The sequence below is a fragment of the Arvicanthis niloticus genome, chromosome X (assembly GCF_011762505.2).
Source record: "Arvicanthis niloticus isolate mArvNil1 chromosome X, mArvNil1.pat.X, whole genome shotgun sequence".
NCBI classification, from domain to species: Eukaryota; Metazoa; Chordata; class Mammalia; order Rodentia; family Muridae; genus Arvicanthis; species Arvicanthis niloticus.
In genome coordinates, this window is record NC_047679.1 from 50280165 (window position 1) to 50306294 (window position 26130).

Genomic DNA, 26130 nt, shown 5'->3' on the forward strand with positions numbered 1-26130 from the left:
TTTTATTATTGCAATATTGTAGTGTATGACTTTGCAAATGCCTCTGTGCACAACAGTAGAATGTTCCTCTAAAGTACATGAACAACTAAGCTTGACAGTTTGTTCTTTTTGTTGTTGTTATGAATTGAGAAAGTAGTAAGGAAACAGGAGAGACTGTTACATTCGTCTTGTCTCCTAGTAAAAGAGGTGGAGGGAGTACAAATGGGAACTTTGCCTTTAGAAGGCAGCGACACTAACCACGATACCATCAACACCACAACTTTTGCCCTTAGCAGACCAAGACACAATACATGCTGATAAACCTGCAGGGCTAAAAATAAGAATGAGTGTCCTCCTGGAATAGAGGGAAAGAAAGAAAGCAGCTGCAGTTGACTAGACAAAGCCAATGTGGAGGGGAGGCCTGATGAGCACTGTGAATTGGTTGTGGGTGCTACAGGAGCTGAGGGGAAGCAGAGAACACAAAGGAGGGTGTAGAGACTGGGGGAGGGCTTCATGGAGGTGAGGCCCAGGTGGCCCAGGGGCAAAAGGGTGCACTCGGCCTGTGGCCAGAGTAGCTGGCTGAAGGGTAAGGCCTGTGCCAGGGAGCTGCAGGAAGGAAAGTGTGTGCATTATGGGGCAGGACACCTGCCAACTCTGAGGACAGGTCAAAGTTGCCATTTCTGAAGATCGCCATGTTAACCACAGGGAGAACTGCAAGGGCTGGGCAGGGAAGCCTAGAGGCAAGAAGACCATGGAGCCACCTGTCTTCACAATCCAAAACAGCTGGTAAGGGTGGACCTCGGGTATTGTTGGGAGACATGGGAGGGAGGGAGCTGTAGGAGACAGACACACAGCAACAGAGCCCAACTTGCTGACCAATGGAGATGGTCAGAGGAGTATTAAACAAGATGGCGCTGTGCACACACAAGACAGTGCTAACAGCAAAACCACTAAGAGATAGAGAGCTGCTAGGGAAGATGAGGGTGAGCACACTTCACAGACAGAGCCTGGCCTCTTAAGAGGCAGCCTGCACTGTGGGACACACAGCAGGAGGGAGGGATGGAGCACATCCTTCTAGAAGTGCCGAGTGTGAAGCATGCATGCTTTGTGGAGGGAACATAAGCCATGCATGCAGACTGGTCACATGTGGCTGGCCACTGTCTTTGGGGACAGAACTAGGATCTACTGACTAGACTGGGAGTCCCTGTTGGCAGGACTCATTTCCTATTCCAAGAGGACACTGGTTCAAACGGAATTGATCTCCTGGCTGGGGGAAGATCCTGAAATGCTTACAACTTTATGTAGGGAAAAGCCAGGAAGAAACCCTCCCCTCCCCTCCCCTCACTGTCATCCATTAGTGTGATTAATAATAAATATCCCCAGGCACTTGGTGCTGGCAAGCTGCCTTGTCACTGCTGCTTATTACCCATTGGCCATCCCCAGCTTCCAGGGTGCCCATTAGGTGCTGTGGTGAGAGGAGTCATAAAATGCACCCTCCCCTCCCCCCCACCCCACTCTCACTCCAACCCCCCACCTCCACCCTGGCCAAGTGTGCCTGTCACAGTCTGGGACTGAGGCCAGGCATTTAGGCTGGTGGAAAGAAAGTAGACTTAAACTCATAGGACCCAAGCCCAGCTTCTTATCTTATTAAGAAACCGTGTGACTTTCCAAAAGGTACTTCATTTCTCAGATTCTTAGTCTCCTTGTTCCCAGCACTGAAAAGTCTTCTGTGATATGATGTGAGTTCCTAACACTAACTATATGGTAGGTAACATTTTCTCTGCTATTACTCAAACTCTGTTTTTTTGTTGTTGTTGTTGTTGTTTCCAATAAAAGAGTCTGATTTATATTCTCAGCCATATTGTGTCATAGATTGAACTTGATCTGTTGGGGTGACAGCTGTATATTCTTTTATAGTACCACCTAGCTTCAGAATGTGCGCGTGCACACACACACACACACACACACACACACACCACATCCACCCATCTAGTTTCCTTAAATACATGCACAAAGAAAAGCTGGGTAACCTGTCAAGGAGCTGAGCAAACTACTTAAAAGGGAGGCATAGGGATTTAAGTGGAGTGGGAAAGGGCGCCATAGGGTGGGGGAAGGTTGAAGAGTGAAGGAAACGAGGCAGGGTAATGGGTGAGATTGAACCTAGGGAAGGAGAAATTGCAATAGTCCAAGTGCAAATTTTGATGATCAGAACCACAGAACTGTGATAAGTCTTTTCTAGCCAGACTAGCCAGGCTGATTCATGCTAAAGTCCATTGCAAGATTTCTTGCTGATCCTGGAGCTCACTAAGTCTCTTGGTTGGCTGGCCAAAAAGCTTCTGGGATCTACTTGTCTCCTCCCCATTCTTATCCCCATATACCTCCTGGCCAGTCTTTTAGGTAGATGGTGGCATTCGAAGTCAAGCCCTCATGCTTATTGTGTAATAATTTTACCAATAGACCCAACTCTCCAGCCTCTAAATCTCCTGTCCCTCCATTATGATGTCTCCAGCTTTCTTGGACACTGGGTCTAGAATGTTCCTGTACTGCCTCTGATTCTAGTGGCCCTACCTTGATTTACTGTTTAACATGCTTGCCTAACCTTCCTTGAATGTTAGGAATTTAGCACATCTAAATCTCTTCATGCTCCCTATTTCCCTCTGGAGAGCCAATCTATGTGTCGATGTCCAGACTTTATTTCCATGTCTTTTTCTCTACACAGACTGGCATAAGCCAGATCATTTCTAAACTTAAGTGTAGGGATTAAGCTGGTCCCAGCAAGATTGATATAATTCTCAGATCACATACGATCACAATAGGAGGTTGGCTGGGGAAAGAACAGAAGTACTGATCATGTAAACAGGAAATGGTATACAAAGAGGTAAGAAACTAAGATGAGTATCCCTGTCCATAGTGAAGAACAGCAAACACCACAGCTTCCTATGCTTTGCACTGAAGATAGGGAGACTATTTCAAGTCTAACATCCCAGTAATGTCCAGTTGCTTGACCATAGTAACCATTGCTACTTTAAGCAGCGTCTGTGTGGTGAAATGGGAAGATGGGGCATTACTTCATTGGTTCTCTCCCTACCCACCCTGATTTTAACTATCATTTTTTTTTGTACTTTTTACTATTTGCAATCTCTCATTGCCTAGGTCTAATCCTACCCATCTCCTTCAGACTCTTTTCAACTACTTCCTTCACTCTTCTACCTTCCCCCACCCTATGTCATCCTTTTCTTTTCACTTGGACTCCTATGCCTCCCTTAGCTTTTTAGTAGTTTTCTAGGCTCCTTGACATGTTACCCAGCTTTTATTTGTGCATGTGTTTGCAGGGAGTAAATGGGAGGGGGTCGTGCCTGGGGATGTGCACATACACATGGGGGTTAGGGAATTCCATACTGGGGATTTCCATGTTCCGGGAAATTGAACTAGTCTGCAGTGGACTTATTTTAGGTATTTATTTTAGTGCCAAGATCTTTTAGGCTCTAGGTGAACATGAATGAAGAAATCAGTGGGTTCCTTTAACTTGGGGGGCTGAATAGGGTGGAAGGTCCATGGACCATGGCAGTATCAAGGAATGTGATTGGTTACCATTTCTACTCCTGCTACCCAAGTCTTCTGAAAGGTGCTACTCTTCCTTGGGGCTAATACTTGGGTTTTGACAGAGAACGTTCTTCCCCCCACCCACCCACCTATCAATAAACTGTAGTATCTAGTGACAGAAATGGAGGCATGACAACTAATGAACACTGTTAAGTTGTGAGAAGATGAAATAGGACTGTTAGGTTCCTGAGTGTAAATGCAAGACTTTATGCAACCTTTATGTTTCCTTTTTTCCTGAGCAGACTACTTCTTTCTCCTCTTTTTATAATGTTTGAATGGGAAAGGACCTTGGAAACCCTGTAGTTTGGTCATTGTTATGGAAGGGAAACTCATAACAGAGAGGGGAAGGGACTTACCCAAGAAAGTGCAGAAGACATAGGGTAAGTTAATGATAAAAATGATTTGAAGCCCAGTGGGTGTTCTGATTGCCCCTTTCAGATGTCCTTTCCACTATCCTGTGTTTGACTCTCCATCACTGAGGACCTCACGAAAGACACACAATACATGCTCCTGCACAGTTGCTGGAACTGGAGGGTATATCTCACCTGAGAGACTTATACTCTTATCAAAAAGTGAATGTGAGCCTGGTATTGCGGTACATACCTATAGTCCCAGTACTAAGGTTGCTGAAGCAGGAGGATTGGGAGTCCAAGTCAACTGGCTGCTGTTACTACTCTGTGTCAAAAAAAAAAGTGAATGTATAGAAATGGTGTCAGATGTCTGCAATCCACTTGGGGTAGTAGGAGTTTTAGTTCAAGACTAACTTAAGCCAATGTAGTAGGACAGTGAATTAAAGACTAAACCTAAGTTACATAATGAGTTTAAAGCCAGCTCTGCTGACAAACAGACCAAACAAAACCAGTATGTTGGGAAAGGGCTAAGGAAAAGACCAGGACACTGATGTGAGGAAAGTTGAGATTGAAAATTGGAGGATAGAAAGTGAACTTGAAGACAGATATTTGGAAAAGGATCTCAATTCTGGAAAAAAATAAGAAAGAATACAAAGTCGAAGGAAATGTGACAGGTTAAAAATGAGTCCTATAGAAGACAATGAACTATTGAGGAGGAGCTGAAGAAGTTTAGTCCAGAAGTCTCCTGAGGAGTGTGAGAACTCGCAGGAGCTGTTATGGACAGCAGATGATTTGTTGTGGTCCCAGGGAGCTTAGGTGTGGCATGATTGGAAGTCACGGAGAAGAAGAGGAGTTCAAATGTCCACAAGCGGGAACTTTCTAACCGACAAGGCTTCCCAGAGAGGAAACTGGGCAGCTCTACTAGGCAACGGGGTTCCCAACAGTGGTAACTCATGGTTCAGGGCTGAAGAAGCATCTGCTAGGGTGTGGTCCCCAAGTCAAGCTCTGGCTCAGACTGGGGGCGGAGTCAGATGGTCGAAACTTGTTAGGGGGGATCAGTGAAGAAAGGTAGGAGGGGGCAGAGTGGGTAAGAGTGGGGAATGGGACTCCTTGGAGAGTTTTGGCCCGGGGCCTGGCCCCGCACGTGGCCAGAGTAGCCTCTCTGGGCTGGGCCGGGTTGGGCCGGGCTGGGCCGGGCTGGGCCGGGCTGGGCGGGGCGATGCCCGAAGCCGCGGGCAGGCTGGCGGGAGGGCGGGGAGAGGCGCGGAAGCTCGGCCACATAAAGGAGCGAGCAGCGCAACGGGGGCGGCTCTTTCCTGGGTGGGGTTTGTAAAGTCGTGGCCCGTTAGCAGGAAGCGGAGCAGTCGCCCAACGCTAGAGTGGGACCCAATCTGAGCACCCGGTTCTCCCGAGTCCTTGCCGAAGTGTCCTGCGCGCTCAGAGCAGCCCGACAGTTTTCCAGCCAAACTTCACCAACTCCTCTGCCCTTGCCGCCACCATGCCGAAGACGGTGAGTGCCGAGGACTAGCGCGGTCGGCCCTGGGGGCTCCAGTTTGACCCTTGCCACTCTATGGCTTCGGGCTTGGTTGGTCACAGGCCTGCCGGGGATATTGGGCTGTCCCTTAAGGCCCTAGGAAGGAGAAGATAGTGGAGTCCTACTTTGAGCGCTCTAGGGGTTGTCGGGGTGTACAGACTAGAAGTGAGGATAAGGAGGGGCCAGCCTTTCCCGGGTTCCAGTTCCCCGCCTCTGGGATGAGGCAGTGGAAACTCTTTGAGGGGCTGGATAAATCCCCATTTCTAAAGGGTCCTTGGGCACTGGGGAAACGACTCTACTTTTGAGAACAGTTCCCTGGCCCAGGAATTGGCGCCTTTCTGGAGCAAGGCTATCACGGTCTCAGAAGAGCCCCATGGTTCCAGAGAAGCCGGGAGGAGAGAGGAAGTTGCTCAGGGCGGATCCCGCACACCCATCCACCTTTCCCATAACCGCCCCTCTTCTACCCCACTTCTGCTCTGTCCCCGTTCCACTGTTTCTCAGCTCCAACTGCTTTTCCCTGGGAGATGAGGAAGATGTAGAGGTGCTCATCCGCTGGGTTACTTTACCCAGGGATACAAACACTTCACTAGGCACAAGTCTGTGGAGGGGCCCACTCAACCTACTGGAAGATGGGGCAGGTTTCTCTTCCTCTGTGAAATCCCTGTCAGACATAGTGCCTCTCTATCCCCTTAGGACCGTTTTGTGAAGTACAGGTTTTCTCTTGTGGGGCCACACCTATCTAGTGTGGTGGTTGATTTGAGATCTGGTCTCCACCCCACTGGCTGTTGCTAGCAGAAGCCTCCGGGGAGTGAGGCCTAGGGGGGCCGGATGCCCAGTAGGGAGGGGTGGGGGAGGGGTATGTGCTTGACTAATGAGCTCTGCTTGCTTTTGTGCAAGTCACGCCAGGTCCTTGCTCATGAAGGCCCTATGACCATCGTGAATTGGGGTTCTTAGGTGAGGGGCCTTGCTGGGCTCCTGTGTTGTGTGTTCCAAGCCTACACATCTCTCTAGTACTGCCTGAGCCTGGTAGAGCTGAGGTAGTGACTAGGATGCTTGAGAAGGGATGTGGGCGCCTAGGAAGAGAGGAGAGTGAATAGATACGGACGGGGGAGGTCTTTGTGTCTATATTGAGGTTTCTTGCCACCTTACTGTATTCCAGCTACACTACTGAGTCGTCCTTGCCTCTTCAGAACTCTCTTCTTAAGAAACACCAAGGGTTTTTTCTTTCTTCCTTTCTTTTTTTTCGATTTTTGTGTTTTTTGTTTTGTTTTTATATTTTAATTTTTTGAGACAGAGTCTCTTGGTCTTATATAAAATTATACTTTGTGAAAGTATATACATATGTGAAATTATACTTTGTTCTTCTCCACTGTCCCCCACCCCCGTCACCTTCACCCCAAGACCTCTGGCAGATTTCCTTCCTCCCCTCAGTTAGTCGTCTTTTCTTCTGTTTTCTTATCACATGTATTCTGTTGTGGGGCTTTTCGGTTGAGCAGGATCTCACCCTCTAACCTAGGCTGACATGGGACTCCCCATGTAATGTAAGTGGCTTTCAGATTTTTGCCAATCTTCCTGCCTTGGCCTCCACAGTGTTGAGATTACAGACTTGAGCCACCACACCTGGCTTCTTAATTTGGTTTGATCGAGGATTTGATTCTAGCCAAGGCTGGGTTGAACTCACTTTCTAGCCTGAGATATACGTAAAAACTCTTGGAAGTAGTCCTTCTTAAGTGCAGGGATTGTAGGTCTGAGCCACCACTAAACTTGGCTCCCACTCCTCTACTGTGTACTTAACCATTTCTAAAATATGGAAGATACAGAATGGTAGTGTAAAATCAAATTTCCTGTTTGTGTTAGACACGGTCAGTTTCACTGTTAAAGCCAATTTCTCCTTGCCAGGGCAGCCTACTTTAAATATGTTGAAATACACCTTTTGGGGGGACTGTTTTCCAGTTGCTAGTTCCCAAAGTCCAGTCTTTGATGTTTTTCAAGACAAGGTCCTATACTGTTGTAGCACAGGTTGGCTTCCAGCTGCTAGCCATCTCAAACCGTCCCTCTGAGTGCTAGGATCACAGGCTCTCATATGACCAGCCCATTTATCCCTTCTGGAGAGAAGAGAATTTAAATTTCAAATGTCTTTCCTGGTACTGGAGAGATTGCCTAACAAGGTACTCTCACAGGTTCTGGTCTCAGTGCCCATATGACAGCTTACAACTGTCTGTAATGCCAGTTGCAGGGGATCTGACGCCCTCTTTTGGTGTTCTTAAGCATTAGGCACAAATGTGGTACACATGCTTGCTACCAAAACACTCATGAACATAAAATAAAAAAATGAATAAACCTCTTTTTGAGAAGATCTTGTCCATGCAATTCCATCTTTAACTTTCTGATTTAATTTCAAAGATTTAGGAGACTCACTTGGGTTCCCTAAAAAAGAGATTGTTAATTTTCAAGATTTTGAGATTTTAATTTCAAACTCTATGATTTATGGTTACAATTTATTTAATTTACTTAACTGGTTTTATGAAACAAAGTCTCATATATGCCAGGCTAGGCTTGAACTTTTAATCCTCTTGCTTCCACCACCTAAATGCTGGGATTTGTTGTCACACTACCAAGTCCGACTCTTCCCGTTGTTTAGATGGGGAGATTGAAACCGATGATAGGGGAGGATGGTCCATGAGTGATGTAGCCTACACCTACAGGAAGGCTACAACTTACTTGGGTTTAGGTCTTTTTTTTTGGGGGGGGGGTCAGTCTTGAAAAACCTGTTTTGGTTTACTGGGATTTAGCAAGTCGTGGGGGGGGGGAAGTGATCAGTGCTCATTGGATGGTACCATTCATGATAGACACAGAGCCCAGCTTCTTGAAGTATTTGAAAACTTCTGGGTCCACATTCAGCTAAACTTTAACAGGGGCTGTATGAACTGTTGATTTTCCTGCCATTCCTAGCATTGCTTGAGCCACTGAAGTGGCACTAAAGTGGTACTTGGCAAATAGGGGGCAGAATTTCAGGCTTCTAACCCTTGAACCAGCCCTGCCTGTAGCCTTGAGGGTGGGGCAAGGGATCAGGAATGAAGGTTGTGTGGGAGGCTTCTGCTTCTGTCTGCTGCCCCCTCCCAGTCTCTCCTTTTTGGAAACAGTTTCTTGCTGTGTAGCTCTTAAGGGCCTATAAAATAGGCTTTTTTTTTTTTTTTTTTTTTTTTTTTTTTTTTAAACTCACAACAATCCTCTTGACTCTGCTTCAGAATTTCTGGAATTACAGGTGTGAACTACCACCTGAGGGTGGTTTGTTTTGTTTGTTTTGAGACAAAGAGTCATGCTGTGCAGCCCAAATTGGCCTTGATTCCAGGCAATCCTATTTCTGCCTCTGGAATGATGAAATTATAGCCTGTACCACACACACACACACACACGCACACGCACACTCATACGCACATAAAAGGGCAAGTTCCAGGAGTGAGTTCTCTTCACTATGGGATCTGGGAATAAAGTGATCAGCTTTGGCTGTTAAGTGGGTTACCCTTTGAATCATCTTGGACATCACTTGATTAGTTGATTGTGACTCGTGTTGCTCGATGCCCACTTTGGATTCGAACTAGATATATAGGCAACGATGACCATGAACTATGTATCTTTCCACCTCAGCCTCCCTCATACTAGGATAACAGATGACTGTTTACAGTGTCTGGCTTTTCTCCACTCTTGATTTTCCAATTTGCTGAACCCTTTGTGAAAGTATAGATAGTAGAGAACAGAATAGGCAGGATCTGGGGAATTTCAATTATACTTATCCATGGAAAATCTCTTGCCCAGAGAGGGAAAAGTCAAGGCACAAAATAGCCTCTACTTTCATCTTGGGGGGAAAGTTGCTCTGTCAGTCAGTGATGGGGTGATATTGACTATTACATTATTCTCTAAGTCCCTGTAATGGCAGCCTGTAAGAGAAGTGTTGTAAGGCACGGAAGCTCATGCCTGTAATTTTAGCACTTGGGAGGATAGAAGATTGTAGTGAGTTTGAGTTTGAGACCAGCTTGAGCTATAGAGTGAAGCTGTCTAACGCCCCTGCCCCCCCCCCCAAAAAAACTAACAGTAAACCAAAAAAAGGTGGTGCCTTTTTTTTTTCTGATTTGTTACTGTAATCCAACTGCTTTACTAGATTGTGGAAATGGAGGGGACATTTAGAGGTCATTTAGTCTTTCCCCATGCTTCCAAATCTAATTCTCTATGGATGAGAAGTGATGACAGCTACAATTATTCTGAACTCTGTTCTAATAGTGTTGCTTAGCAACAGTCTTTCTTAGGTTCCATTGTATATTCCTGGGAGTCTACCCCTACCCCCACTGGAATTTCTAGACTCAGGGTCCCAGGAGGGGGAGATCTGGCTCTCAGCAGTACTATCAGGGTTGGGCTTTTCATGACTACATGGGCTCTGATCTTCGAAGATAGATCCTCACTCTGTCTGATCTTTGAAAGATAGAACTGAGTTTATCATATGCTTCTGTCTTAACTTCCAATCTTTTCTGCTACCCACCTCATTCTTCTGTCCCTAAAGAGGAAAAGCAAACAAACAAACGAACAGTACAAAGGTGGTCTTCCTTGGAACTGTCCGTTGGTCAGGGCATGATGAGGATGTTTTTTTTTTTTTTTTTTTTTTTTTTTTTTTATAATTGACTGGCTTTGCTATTCATCCCTTTTACTTCATGCTTGATAGAGCTGAAAAACTTTGCAGTTCCAGGTTCTAATTTGTGATAAAAGATCTCTTAGTTTGGAGGGTTAGCTCAGCATTACATGAACGTGCATGGTGGGTATTGGGAAATAGAAAGTAAAACTCAACTTAGAATAGTTGGTCTCATTCTATATAAGGAAATGAGATGCTCTTTGATTTTTAAGATTTAATATGTGTTATTTATATTTGAACAAACAAAAACAGTTTCCTTGAAGTTTAGTGGTGGTAGCACACATCTTTAATCCCAGTATTCTGGAGGCAGAGGCAGGCTGATCTCTGTGAGTTTGAGGGCAGCCTGGTCTACAGAACTAGTCCCAGGACAGCCAGGGCTACACAGAGGAACTCTGTCTCAAACAAACAAACGAACAAACAAACAAAACAAACAATTTCCTTGAAAGTGTTCCTAGGACCTTTAAAGGAGTTCTATGAATGCATAGATACCTGCCAATAGCTGAAATTCTAAATCTTTTCTGAATCTATATAATTAAACAGATAGCCTCCTAAATTTTGTTTTTGGTTTTTGAAACCCAAAGTTTCTGTAGGTTCAAATTGGCTTAGAGTGCATGAGAATCTTCTGACTCAGCCTCCTAAAAGTATCTTAAGTTGTCATATTAAGCAGAAGACTGAGGAATATTCTACATGACTCAGTTTCCTTAACATTTTGTCAAATCTACAAGTATATACAACTGTAAATAACAATTGTAAATATACAAGTATTTACAATTAGGGTAAATTAATTGTGTTCATCAAATATTCACAGCAGCAAAATTGAATAAAAATAAAGGAAATAAAGTTCTAACTGATGCAGAAAGTCTAGGCATGCTGGTATAGGCCTACAATCCCAGTACTTGAGAAGTAGAGGCAGGACAGTCAGGAGTTAGGGCTATCCCCTACCAAATAATGAGTTTGTATCCAGCTTGGGCTACATGTCTTAAAAAAACAACAGAAAGGTTATCCAAATAAAGTAGGCTATTAGCTAATTCCTTTCTGTCCGCTCTCAGTATTTCTTCAAGTTTGTCACAAGAGACCTGTGCCAGCAATAGGTAAACTTTAGGGACTCTTCTAATACTGATATTCTTGACAGCCTTGATGGCATAGTGGTAAATAGCCTTGGATATCTTTTTTTTTCATATGCATTCTTTTAGACATTCTTTAGAATTTGAGCACCTTTGATGTGCTAGAGGATACTAGAGAAACAACGTTCACACAGTGCTTGCCCAAAGGTATTTATTTTGTCTTTTATATTTCTGCAGTATTGTTTGTTGAGTACCAGTTTAGAACGTAGAGTTTCTAGTTTGTTGCATTAGATCTTGCTAATATCACTGGCATGAGTACTCTTGGCTATTGATTTCTCTATTGAGTTTTGAGCTTTTGGCTGTTTTGTATTTTTTTTTAATTAATTCAGTTTACATCCCAATCAAAGACCCCTTCCTAGTCCCACCCTCACTACCCTCCCCCCATTACCCCCTCTTCTTCTCCCCAGAGAAGGGGAAGCCATCCTTGGGTACTAACCCCACCCTGGAACATCAAGTCGAAGCAGGAGTAGGCACATCCGTTCTGTATTTTTTTTTTTTTTTTTTTTTACTGAGGCAAGAAAGAAACTAAGTGAAACTACACTATGAAGGTGGTAAGTTTATCAAAGAGCTCTCAGCAAACAGAAAAGGCTTTTTAAGAGCTGGGTGTAGTGGCTTCTGCCTGGAATTGCAGCACTCTGCGACTGAGGCAAGAAGGTGTTGTGAGGTTGAGGTCAGTCTAGGCCACATAATCAATTCATTAATGTAACAAAACCCTGTCTTCACAAACTAAGAAATGTACTGTAGCTTTCTCTTCCTCTCTTCTCACATTGTCTGGTGCCTGTTTGACAGCATCATATAGATTTCCCCTAGTTTTGCTGAAAGTTTAGGGAGATACTAGGCTCCTTTTGGGGCTGGGAGAGAGAAAGCTCTTAAGACAGAGAAGGATGGCCCTACTGCTTTTGTCTCCAAGTGTTGGGAAACACAGGCATGCGCCACTATATCTACCTGGAAGTTATAAAGAACTATCTCTAATTTATTTCTAAATACAGTTGAGTAGTTAGATATATTGGTAGGTATTTAAAAGGTGGTGAAGATAAACAAATCTTGTAAGGTGTGTGCTGCCAGTGAGCAGAAGACTAGGTACCAAGGGGTAGAGCATTTCAAAAAGGCATCCACACTTAGAGCATCCCATAGCTTCCTCAGCCTCAAGATTCCACCTAGCTATTTGTTTTTCGATGACCAGGGTTTCTCACAGGAGTATGCTGAGTTACAGAACATCTGAGCTGGCCTTCTAGTTCAGCCTTTAGATGAGCACACTGAATCCCACAGTAAGGAAGAAATTTCAGTGAGCTAATAATAGGGTCAGGGCATTTTGCCTGAGGCCAGTATTAAGAGAGGATGTTTAGTGTTTTCTGACTCAGCTGGGGTTGACTTGACCATCATGTTAGTGACTATATTCCTCAGGGAGTTCTAAAGATGGAGATGGCTCAAGTTTCTTTGGAACTCTATAGCACTTCCTAGATGTTTTTTCTTGACGGTGAAAGGTGGTAGAAGACAGATGGTTGAAGGGACATAGGGAGAGGATGTTTGGCCATTTTCCTTCTTGAGACTAGGCCTTACTGTCCTAAGAGTCGTATTTTTCTTTGCAACAGGATTTTTAGCCCAGGTTGAACTTGACTTAGTTATGTAGCTGAGGATGGCCTCGCTTATCTTTATGCTTTCACATGCCCTTCAACTGCTGGGATTAGAGGTGATCACTACCATGACTTGAGTTTTTTTGAATCCTTCAAAATTATTTATTTGTGTACTGTACATCTTTGTATATACATGTGTTTGCATGCATCGACATGTGGCATGCCTATGGCATGACAGAGAACAACTTGCAAGAGTCAGTTCTCTCCTTCCAACATGTTGAATTCAGGTCCATCAGGCAGAGTAGCCAGTCCTTTACCTCTTGAGCCATCTCTAAGTCCTTGTTTTTTTTTTTTGTTTTTTTTTTTTTTGTTTGTTTTGAAACAGATCTCATGTAGCTCAGGTTGGCCTTGAACTTGCTATGTAACTGAGTCTGGCTTTGAATTTCCTACTGTTCTACTTCTGTCTCCTCAGTATTGGGAATACGGACTTGACCTCCATGCCTATCAAGGTCTGACCTCTTTGAGTTTAAGCTTGACCTGTCTGTTGTGTTAGAATACTATGGTAGGACACTATGGTTAGAAGAACACTTGTTTTTCTAATTTAGTGATAATATTTGGTTCTGTAGCCACCATTTTAATATAGTCCAGAGTCACCTGATCTCACTCATCAACTCTAGGTACTTTGCTAGTGGGTCAAGTCTTGGGTTGTTAGTGGGTGGGGTATGACTTTTCAGGCTTTCATAGGAGGAAGGGTATAGTATTATGATATTAGATACAGATATTAGACTCACATTCTAAGTACTCACTTATATGACCAACGAGTTATTCCTAGCATGCATAAGGCCCTAGGCTGAATCTCCAAAACTAAAAGAAAAAGGAGCTAAGTAACTTACCCAAGGTATAACTTGTTAATCACATAGCTGAAATTTGAATCCAAACTCTCTGGTTCTAGATTCTATGAATTTTCTCTCTCCATCTCTATCCCCCTTCTCTTTATCCCCTATCTCCAGTCCCTCACATCTGTCTTGTTGCTGTTATTTGTTTGTTATTTGTTTGTTTTTGTTTTTGTTTTGGCAGTCTTCTTTTGTAGAATAGGCTAGCCTTGAACTTGCAACCATCTTTTTGCCCCTGCTTCCTGAGTTCTACTGTCCATGCCTGGATTTTTTTTTTTTTTTTTTTTGAGTCAAGTCATGTTAGGTGGCTCAAGTTTGTCTCTGAACTCTGGTCTCAAGTTGTCCTGTTTTGGCCATCTGAATAGCTAGGACCATAGGTATGGAACAAATATGTCTCAGTAGATTACTTCTGAGCCTTCTTTTCCTCAACTGTAATTTAAAGATAATGACTGCTGCCTAAGGTTATGCCAATTAAGTGAGATGATTTATATTAAGTGCTTATAACTTCCTAGCAACTAATAGTGTCATATAAATGTAACCACCAATTATTATTAATATGTTCAACTACCTATTAGGAGCTTAATTTTCATAATTTATTGATTGTTACCATTACTGTAAAGAATATAAATACAATGAATAGAGAATACAATTCATGCCTTTAAAATTTTCTCATTTAATTGGAGATTTAGGGATAACTCATTTTTAGAAAAAGTTTGTTAAAAAATTTATTGTATTGTCTATAGATTTTAATAAGGAGTTTACTAGGATGTTAGTTAATGGGATCCCAAGGAGGTACATACTTGGGGCCAATGGCCATTCTGAGTGGGAAAATGATAGGACTTTTATATAAAGGTGTAAACTAGGTAGTTTTAGGCCAGTGTTCCTTTTAAATTGTTCTTGCTTCATTGGCAAAACTTCTGAAAGGTCTGTGAAAGATACTGTGCCTTAAGGTTTCTGAAACCAGGAGAATTAATTCTAGTAAAATCTTATTTTTCTTGCCCAAGTAGGTTTCTAAATGGCTTCAGGAGATGGTTCAGCGGGTGAAGTGAGGACCTGGGTTTGGAGTCCCAGAACCCATGTTAAGGGTACATCTGCAGTTTCTGAGCTCCTACTGCAAGATGGGAGGCAGAGACAGGAGAATTCTGGAAGCAATATGCTTCCAGAATATCCAGGAAGCCTGGAATGAAGTAGCAGAAACAAGAGAGACATTTTCTTTCATAAGAGGAAGCCTAGGACTGATAATGGGGTCATCCTCTGGGTCTCTGCATGCATTTTGTGGCATGCACACACACGTACATCATGCACACATGATGAAAAATGGTTCCTTCATTTATGCGTCTGTCTGTTTGAACTAAATTAAGAAATAAAACTCAGAGAAGACTTTCTATTTTCCCATTGGCTGTGCTGTGAGGTGTGGTGTTTGGTGGGGAAAAAACTGGAGGGATGGTTTCTCAAGGAGTGATTGCGACAGATGGAGGAGAATGATGCTTTCTGACTATAGCCTACCTACAGAATGGGCACCTTGAACTCGGAGACAGATATTTTGGTGTAAGTTTTTAAGTACAGCTCTTTGGGTGTGCCTGACAGCAGAACTAGCAGATCTAATACAGTTTTCAAATTTACTTTTTGCTTGTGAAAATTTGATAGAAAATTTGTGTGATTATGACACTAATTGAGGAAAATTATGGGAATCATTGCGGTTTGAACATTTGGTGATACAGGGCAAGGTAGAGTCCTGACAAATTATGTCTTGGTTATGTGTTTGGGAGATAATAGGGGTCAACACCTGTGAGAGGGAGTAAAGCTTATCTATGGGGCATCGAACATTTTTTTCTCTTTAGTTCTTTCTGGTTTCCTTTAGAAATATAGGGTGGATAATATATATAGCCTCATTATTATTATTTTTTGAGACAAGGACTTAGCATATGACCAAGGTGGCCTGAAACTCAGAGATCTACCTTCCTCTGCATCCTGAATTCAGAGATTAAGGGCATGTTCAACCAAGCCTGGAAAAGCCATGTTATTTTGAAGATAGCTGAAGTAGTTTCTGATCTTACCATTTTGTTCTAGTCTGCTCCCATCCTCGGGTCCAGTCTTTTTTCATGAACCTCAGGCTGGGTTTTTGATTAAGTACACCTGAAGGCTCTTTATTCCTTGTGATAATGTTTAATTAATCTGAGGTATAGGGTTGGAAGTGTCAAGGGAACATCCAGTATGATTGTCATTAGTTAAGATGCACAGGTCCTTGCTATCTAAGCTAAACTGCATCTCAACCATCATTGTTGATACTGGAGAGAGACTGACAAGCCTATAAATGTTATTTTACTAAGACCAAAAGTTATATGGCCCTTTTGCCCTCGAATTTGCTTTTTTTTCCCCTCCAGCATGAAAATACCAGCGACATCAGAAATAATAAACATAGAACTTCCTTCCCCAGGTTCTTTATTTCCCTTGGCCCCTGGGGCATGGTGAATGTAGAATATACTTGTCAAGAATATTGGCTATTTTACTTCAGGGTTACTTTACTTCTTTCTTATGGGTGCTTGGAGGACTGCTCATGAAGTAGTGGTTGAGCTGGGTCTGGGAACAATTTAGCCTATTTGCCTTTCTGCAATAACCTAGGCATTTTCCTATGATTGGGAGCTTGCCTCCTGGCCAAAGGCCAGTTGCCAGAGGAAACCAGTGACTAAAGGCTTCCTCCCTGTGATGTCACCTTCTGGAACCATTCCTCATGATTCCCCACGAGTCGAGTGACCTTATTTGGCTATTTTCACCCCCCTCAAATACTCACCTCTCTTTAGTCAATTTCCTGTACTTCATAACAGGGACCACCTTCTTCAAGGTTTTGCAATGCTACCTGTAAACTTTTCTCCTTAGGGCCCTGAGAGGAGGAGGAGGAGGAGGAGGAGGAGGAGGAGGAGGAGGAGGAGGAGGAATGGGAAGTGAGAAGTGAGAAGGATTTGACAGGGTTAGGGAGGAGGGAGGGGGCAGGCTCTGGAATGATTGTGATTTCTCCACCCTGCTTTCTTATCTGTTTTTTTCCACTTGTCCCTGCATAGTTACCTGTCTTTACTTTTTTACCAAGCTCTCTGACAGCTTAAGTGTGGTCTTGTTTGGCATAGGAGGTGGGGTAGGTCTAGGGCTCTCAGCATCTGAAAGTAACTTTTTTTTTTGAGTAGGTAAAGCCTTCCAATTAGTAAGGTCAAGTCTTGCCATGTGCCTGTTCTATGCCTAGGTTTTACTAGGCTTTCTCAGATTAGGTTAGAAGACCAGAACTTTGGTTGCATAAAGATTCAGGGACTTGTCTCATTCATTATTTTTTTTTCCTGCTTTGAAACTTTGTTTTCAGATTTATTTATTTTTTATTTTATGTGTTTTGCCTGCCTGTATGTCTGTGCAACACTTGTATGCCTGGTGCCTGAGGAGGTCAGAAGAGGGCATTAGATCCCTGAAACTGGAGTTAAGGATGGTTGCGGGCCACCATGTGGATGCTAGACTCTGAACCTGGGTCCTCTACAACAGTATCAAATGATTGTAGAGTCATCTCTCTAGCCCCCCAGTTTTCTGCCTTTTAGTAGATACTGTACAGTGGAAATAGTAGTAGGCTGAATCAGGATATCTGGTTTTAGCCTCTGAGTGACCTTGGACAAATAATTTTCACACCTTAATTTCTTTATATATGGAATAGATATTCTGATAATGTGTTTACTCTTAAAGAGAATAGGAAGATAGTTGTGTAACAACAGAGAACAGTAAGTGTTTGAAGTTGTCCTGTCTCCTTTAAAATAACATTGAGAATGTTTTCTCTCCTAGATATCAGGATGGAAACAGACTGTATTTCCAGGTGCCCTACTGTGGGGACAATGACTTGGGGAAACAGCTATTGATAGTGAACCTTGGGCAAAGCATTTTACTCCACTCTGAAGACGAGAGTTGCTGGCTATTTTTGGTTATTGTTGACTCCAGAGAGAATTGAAGACCCTTGGAATAGCCATACTTTTATCTGGAAAGGGGATGACCAAGAAACAAAACCAAACTGATTGCAGAGGAGATCTTATTTCCCCTCTCTTTGTATAACAGCCTTTTTGGGGCTATGGGATTACTTTTATTTTGAGTCTTAAATTGCTAAGATTTCCTCTTGTCTGAGTCACTGTTGTCTCTGCTGCCCTTGTAGAGGGAAAGCTGTATGTGTGGCATTGGGTAGAACAGAGGAATAATTTCTAGCCAGGGAGTTTATTACCGCATAATCTCTATTTCCATGCTTAGTGTTGGCCTTTCATCGGATCCCACATTATATGAATATTGTGTTAGACCTATAAATCAAGGGTGATGAAATTATAAACTTGTTGTGAAGGTATGTTCCATTGATATGGCATAAGAAAGGATATGCTTTTACTTCCTCCCTATCCTCTCTGTCTTTGGCCCAGTACTTGCTTATCAATCCCACACTGTATCTCAGCATTTTAAAAAGTGACCCTGAACATGTACCTCATGGACTCTGAAGTATTGAATCGAGTCGGAATGGTTTCTGGGTCATAAAGGCAGTTTCTTTTGCTTTGTTGGCAGCTTCTCATTTTCTCAGGGTCCCCACATGGTATCTCCCAGTTGAAGTGGTAGATCAAAATGGCTTTTGGTGATAGAGAGTAGGCAAGCGATGTCAGTGAAGGAAAGAAATGTACAATTAAACAGAAGAAGAATGTGGCTTTGTTTTTTTATTTCCTCTTTTTGTAAAATGCCCCATGACATATGTTCAGTACACACAGAGAACAATCTTTCAAAAACCCACTACTTTAACATATTAGTTCTTATTTATATTTCTTGTTGTGTGTTACATTTGTTCCTTAGTTTTTCTACGGCACAGTGATTTGTACATATGAATTCCTACTTCTTTAAACCCTAGCAAATCCATAACTAAAAAAAATATGATTGGATAAATGTACATTTAAGATTCTTTTTCTCAATATTGTTGGTATTCCAAGCTGGTCTGGAACTTACTGTGTAGTCCACATTGGCCTATAACTTGGGGAAATTGTCGTATCTCAGGCCCTGAGAATATTCCCCTATCACTTGGGTGGTGCAGGCCCTAGGATTGAGTGCAAGATCATTCTTTGTTTCAAAGTGAGTTGTAGGCCAGCCTAAGGTACATGATACCTGAACTAAGAAAAAAAGAACATTTTAATGGCCTTATAAAATTCCATCCAATGACTGTATGTTTTTATAGACATGTTGAATGCCAGACTTTTTATATATATATATATTTAGTAAACTTGTGGATTTTAAGGCTTCTAGTTCCCTTTACCACAAGAAGCGACTATCTCTAGATGGCTATTGTTAGAGACATACAAAATTTCTTTCTTTTTTAAATGTGTATTTGATAAAGGATGTCTTATACTCAGTCCATTGTATCCTTAAATCCAATATGTAGCCAAGGATCCAAGGATGACCTTGAACTTCTTATCCTACTGCCTCTAAGTGCAGGATTACATGTCTGTACCACCTTATCCATAAATCTTTCTGCCCAACTGGTTTTGAGATAGGATGCCACTCTGTAGCCCATAGTGGCCTAATATACAGTGTAGCATCGGTTGACCATTTTGTTGCCTTAGCTTCTTGAGTAGTAGGATTCCAGGTATGTGTTATCATACTCAGCATGGGCAACCCTTTTGAAGGATGTTTAGTCAGCAATAGACAGAGTGGGATATAGCAGTATGTAAGAGATCCTGCATGAGACATGGGAGGCACTGGCAATAGACAAAAGACATACTGAGTGAGTGAGTGTGAGTGAGTGTGTGTGTGTGTGTGTATGTTTATGTGTGTGGTGTATTATAATGAAAGATGGCCTGAGTCATTGCATAGAAACCCAAGCTTTTCTGGTCTTGATATAGGTGCTTGTTGAGTGTACCACCCCACCATGGTTTTTGTTTGTTTGTTTGAGACAAGATTTCAGTTTATAACCCAGGATAGCCTGAAACTCATTAGGTGTAAAAGGAGATTGGCCTCATAGAAGTTATCTTTTCTCAGCCTCCCAAGGACTTGGATTGTAAATATAGTACCATGTTGAGCTACTAAACAGCCTTTTAAAGTTCTTTCACATGTGTGTGTCCCATCGTATCCCTTTCAGGATGCAGAGATGCTGTGGCTTCCTGAGACCCTCACAGGAACCTTATAGCCTAGTTCTTTTTAGAAGGAAGTATATGGAATGTGGTTCCAACTGGCCTCGCATGGCCCTGCTCGAGAATGGCTGCAAGTAGCCGGGGTGGCAGGTGGTCCCTTCTCCTTAGCTCTTTAGCTTCAAGTGAATGGTGCTACAGAAGAGGGGTATCTGGCCCTTTTTTAGTTAAAGGTAGAAGTATTTATAGACGCTGCAGTGAAACTAGAACCCTTTCAAGTCTACTGGCTTCATGTTTTCTATGTATTATTAGAACACTTTTATGTCTGTCACTGATTATACAGTTTTCAAAGGCCTGCTCATCCCATATGTTTTGGGCAAACAGCTTATGAGGGAACCATCAAAGTTCGAAATCATTGAGGATAAATACTCTTTTCTTTTGTTTTTTCTTTCTCTTTTTTTTAAATAGGGTATCATGTATCTTAGCCTGACCCATGACTCTGTAGCCAAGGATTCAAGCCAGCCTTATTCTGTATCTTAGCCTGGATGTAGCCAATGATTCAAGCCAACCTAGGCCTGTATCTTAGCTTAACACATGACCCTGTATGTAGCCAAGGATTCAAGCTAATCTAAAATTCCTGATCTTCCTGCCTCTATCACAGAAGGTTTGGAGTTGTAGGCACATGCTACCTACCACGTCTGGTTTATGTAGTGCTAGGGATTGTACCTAAGGCTTTGTGCATGCTAGGCAAGTATTCGACCAATTGAATCACATCCCTATCTTGATATAGCATGCTTTTTGTATTCAGCATACGCTACACATAGCATTTTGCTGCTATTTTGATTGTTTGCAACACTATAATCTATACTAGGCCTTTGTGTCTTATAAAGGAATGTTTAAACATTATTTTAATCTGTAGATAATATCTTGGTCAAGTGTAAAACACAACTGTAAGGGTCTTTTTCAAAGTTTTGTAGTAGATCTGGGGATATAGCTCAGATTGCTGGGTTTAATCAATTGAGCTCAGGGTTTGAAACTTAGCACTGCATAAATCATGCGTGGTAGTATACACTCACATACAGTGCTAGCATGCAGGTGGTAGAAGCAGGAGGCTCAGAAGTTCAGGTCATTCTCTCTCTCTCTCTCTCTCTCTCTCTCTCTAAGTTCAGGTCATTCTCTCTCTCTCTCTCTCTCTCTCTCTCACACACACACACACACATACACACACACACACACACACACACACACACACACACACACACACACACACAACTGAGACCAGTTTGGGACATGTGAAACCCTGTCACAAAGCAAATCAGAAAAGCAAAGTTGTGTAGTTAACTTGTATGCAGAAAAGCTGCTTTTGAAGTTCAGACCACTTTCAGGATTATATTTTTCATATTGTATTGGCTGAACCCACTCCAGTGGTTCTCAACCTTCTTAATGCTATGACTCTGTTCCTCATGTTGTGGTGACCTCAACCATAAGATTATTTTTTTTCTACTTCATAACTGTAGTTTTGCTACTTTTATGAATTGTAGGTATCTTACAATATCTGATATGCCACCCAAAGGGGTCGAGACCCACAGGTAAAGAAGCACTGCACTAGAGTGTAAGCTGAATCTACTACTATGTCTTTATTTCATGAGAACAAAGATTGGTTCCTACTATCCATTATATAGCCTCTGTAGCATTGTGCCTGACACAGATTAGGTACTCAAGAAATATATGTTGAATAGATACATTTTGTATTCATTAAATAGATCTGCCAGCAAGCTGAATAACTCCATAGTCTTCTGGAAAGCACCTAAGGTGGATTTATTTAGGCCCTGGCAGGGTGGAGTATAATAGTGAAGGGAATGGAAAGGCGTTGTTTTTCTTGTGTACCTTATAGTGTCCATTTATCTGTGAGTGTTCAGCTTGATCACAGTCAATTTCCACCACCCTTTTCCATGTCTTCACACAGTAGTTTTCATGCCAAGGGGGAATATTGAAATCAAAACCTTTAGTGGATTCTAATAGGCAGCTGTGTGAGCATTTCAATCTGCCTTTGTGGAGCAGCCCAGAATTTGGCTGTAGAGTACATATTTGAGGCATTACCTAGTGTAAATTTTTTTTTGGTATGTGTAGTGCTCATTATGGCAGTGCCAGTAGGCAGGACTGAATTATGTAATCAAATCTGAAGAGGTTTGGGTAGAGCCCAGCATAGATGGGTGGGATAACAAAGAAAGCCTGGAGATCATATAGATCTCAATAGATCATACAATAGCTATTGCTACAGTAGCCACACACTCTATGGATGCCTGAGAGCCCAGAGCTGCATATCTCTGCAGATTTGGACTTGTTACAACAAGTCAAAGTAGCATTCTTTTATAGGAAATGGAGAGGATTTTCTTCCATTCACTTCTGAGATATAGATGTGGTTTGCATTGGAAGACATAGTATTAAGCTTAGTAGGTAAGGTTGTATGTCATAAAATAGAGCCTCTGAAGGTTATCATGTTTTTGTTCTGTTTTGTTTTGTTTTTGAGACAGGATCTCACTGTGTAATGTTGGATGGCAGGGCACTTGGAATGTAGACCAGTCTGGCTTTGAACTCAAAGAGATTTGTCTGCCTCTGTTTCCCAAATGCTGGGATTAATGGTGTGTGTCATCACACCCAACAGTTACCTTGTTATTAAAGGGCTCTTCCCATTTGGTTTTAAAGGACTTTTCCCATTTGTTTTAGAGTGCTGAGGTAGACATTGTGCCAAGAATGTTAATAGACATAGAGTATAGGATATATTTAAATACAGATTGTTTTTATTTTACAGCTTTGGACTTTACCTTTTGGCAGTACAAGGAATTCAGCCTAGGGCCTTGAATATGCCAGGCAAGCACTCTATTTCTAAGCCACATTCCCGGCACTCTTTCTACTTTTTTTTTTTTTTTTTTAAATCACGTACTATTCTTGAGATAGTTCATGTAGCTCAGGCTTGCCTTAAACTTGCTGTATAGGCTGAGGATGGCCTTGAATTTATGATCTTCTTGCTTCTACTTCCTGACTTCTGGTATTACAGGTGTGTACTATCATGCCTGATAAATTTGTTTTGGAAGATCTCTTTAAATTAAACTTAAATTCTCTCAGTAGGTCAAGAAGTCCTTGAACTTAAAATTCTGGTATCTTAGCCCACCCACTGAGTAGCAAGGATTACAGGCAAATGGGCCCAGATGTAGGCTTCTGTAGCCAGAATTTGCTGCTTTGTAGGTTCTTTCTTCCATGTTTATCCACCCTTTTCCTCCCCTTTCAACCCCCCTAACAATAGATATGAGAGAAAAAAGGATAGAAAGGAAAGGAGGTGACATTATCATTAGGCTACTTCCTGTTGGTCAGGAGCATCAGGTTCCTTTGGAGCAAGTTTGATCTTTGCGTTAGGATATCTAATAGCTTTTTTTTTTTTTTTGTGGTGGTCTTTCTTCTTTGTGTGTGACTACTTAAGAAATTGCAACCAACCACCAAACACCAACCTGCCCTGTCTCTTAGGGACCTAGCATTTATATACCCTCTGAAAAGTCCCTAGAATTCACAATCACAGAAACTGTTTGCCACTGGCAAAATCACAGCCCTGCAAGAGCACAAGGAAAATCATAGCTGCTCCAGATGAACACATAGGATTAAGATGAAAATGGATAATATTTCTGTGTTTTCCGAAGAAACCAAAACTCCAAAATTGTTACTACAGACTGGTTTGTTTGTCCCTCCCTCCCTCCCTCCCTCCCTCCCTCCCTCCCTCCCTTCCTTCCTTCCTTCCTTCCTTCCTTCCTTCCTTCCTGTACATCTGTAATTCCAGCACTGCAGAGGCAGAGAGGTACAGAAGGATCCTAAATTTGAGAACAGTTTCGTTTACATAGTGAATTCCAGGATGGCTAGGGCCACTTAGTGAGACTGTCTGTCTTAGGATTTTATTGAGACACCATAGCAACACTTATGAAGGAAATTAGCTTACCGTTCAGAGATTTAGTTCTTATCATCATGGAGTATGAAGGCAGACACAGTACTTGAGAAGGAGCTGAGAGTTCTATATCTGAATCCTCAGGCAACAGGAAGAGAGAGTGACACTGGGCTTGGCTTGAGTATCTGAAACCTCAAAGCCAATAGTGACACACTTCCTTTAATAAGGTCATACCTGCCCCCACCAAGGCCACACCTTCTAACAGTGCTATTCCCTAGGAACATATGGGACCATTTTTTCAAACCACCACACCCTCTAAATTAAAACAAACAAATGACAAGAAATGAGACAAAATTGGAAAATAGGAAGTCTCTTCTGTGCCTGACTCTTCTGAGGGAACTACTTTTAACCAATGTGAATGTGGACTAGCTCTTTCCTTTTTATTTTTTCTTCCTTCCTTCCCTCCTTCCTTCCTTCCTTCCCTCCCTCCCTCCCTCCCTACTTCCCTCCTTCCCTTCCTTCTTCCCTTCCTCCCTCCCTCTCCTTTCTTTTTTGATGTTTTCACGTGAAGCCAAGACTAGCCTGGAACTGTTCATCCTTCTGCCTTAGCTTTCACTTATGGGATCACAGGTGTGCGCTGCCACATCCTGCTAATGGATAGACGATTTTAAATGCATTTACACACCTGAATCTTGAAGCACACATGCTGCACTAATCTGTTTTGTTCTGCAATGCTTTGTTTCCATGTAGCTAAGGGAAAATCTCCTTAGGTATAGGGTAGTTATCTTGTTATATCAGGTTTTAAATTCTGAATGTGTATAAATAAGCAAATGAATAAATAGGTGGAACTCTGTACATATAAAAAGTCCATATATTTTTATTTTCTTTTTAAAATATTTAATTTAAAAATATGTGTCTCTTTGTGAGTGTGTGCATGTGAATGCAAATGATCTTGTGATCTAGAAGAGGGCATCGGAGCTGGAGTCATATCATAGGTGGTTGTGAGCTCTCCAGAACTGCTGTTCCTTTGGAACAGTAGTACATGCTTTTAACTGCTTAGCTAGCTCCATCCCCTGCCCTCTTTTTTCCCTGTGTCAAGGTATCATGTGGTCCAGGTTTGGCCTCTTTTGTGCTATGTAGGTGAGGATGACCTTGAGTTTAGTAGCGGATCTTCACCTTCTCAGTGCTGGCACTTCAAGATTGAGTTACTGTGTTGTGCATAGCCCATACACTTTATCAAGTGGGAAATACAAAATACATCATGAACACTTGCTTGTCTAGGAGAAAAGGTGTACTGATGTGTGATTTTCAGACCTTTCTATTGCAGCAAAGAATATTGAGAATTGCTTCTCTTTCTATGCTCATCCTGGAAGAGAAATAAATAGATGTGATTTCATGTGTGTCTCAAATGATCTTTGTAGAGTACATCTTGGTAAGGCAACTTGCATACTTATGCATATAATGGTCTTATCCCTGTTTTGCGGTTTTCCAGTTTGGAATAGTTTGTTTCTAGACAGCACCTAAATGCAAGGCCTGATTATCAGAAGAATGCTGGAAGACGAAGCTGTATGAGATGAAAGAAACAAAACTGTGAGTGCATCCATATGTGTATTGGTGGGCACTTGCCTTTGCAGTTTCTTCAAAGAAGACCAGTGTGAAGGCCTGTCAATGAACAGTGAAGCAGAATTAAATTTCTCTTTTCTTCTTTTAACATGTATACTATGTGCATAAAAGTAGCTTTGCAGAGTGTTCACATGTGCTCTAGTCACTCAGTTGAGGGAGATGGGAACTTGTGAAATACAAATGAATAAACACAAACAAACAAGTAAATAATAAGTAAATCTAGCCTATTTGTTGCTGGTTCTAGTCTTAGAAATTTACTAATTTGAGTATATTGAACATTTGAAGATGCCGAACCAAGAGAGGAAAAGCAAAATTACCAGAAATGCTGGCTTCCTTCTTCCCATCTCACTGTACCTCACTCTTGTATTTTCAGTTGCTAGATTTTCATAGTGTGTAGAGAGTAGAGCTTCTGCTTGCCTCCTTTTAATCAAGCAGCCTCTACCACCAGAAGCTGATCGTGGCTGTGCTGGGCCTCTAGGCCACTGTAGGTATTTTTGCTTTCCTCTTTAGACAAACAGGAAGTAGCCTACAGACTGAGAATTGAAACTTTCTGACTTATTGTGAAGCACAGAAAGCAAAGATCTGAGATCACTTCCAAGAAAGAGAAAAGGAAAGAAAAGAGAGACATTTTTCTTTTCCTTCCTTCCTTCCTTCCTTCCTTCCTTCCTTCCTTCCTTCCTTCCTCCCTTTTTCTCTCCCTTTTTCCTTCCCTCTCTCCCTCCCTCCCT

At 42.2% G+C, this 26130-nt stretch overlaps 1 protein-coding gene across 1 annotated transcript in view; it reads left to right on the forward strand.

Moving 5' to 3' along the window:
- Positions 1 to 5165: 5165 nt before the first annotated feature.
- The window catches only part of Msn (moesin), a 70231-nt gene continuing 49266 nt past the window's right edge, over positions 5166 to 26130 (forward strand). Inside the window, exon 1 of the mRNA XM_034485201.1 lies at positions 5166 to 5442. Within this exon, the coding sequence (XP_034341092.1) occupies positions 5431 to 5442 (12 nt within the window). The 5' untranslated portion in view covers positions 5166 to 5430. The remainder of the gene's footprint in view (positions 5443 to 26130) is intronic.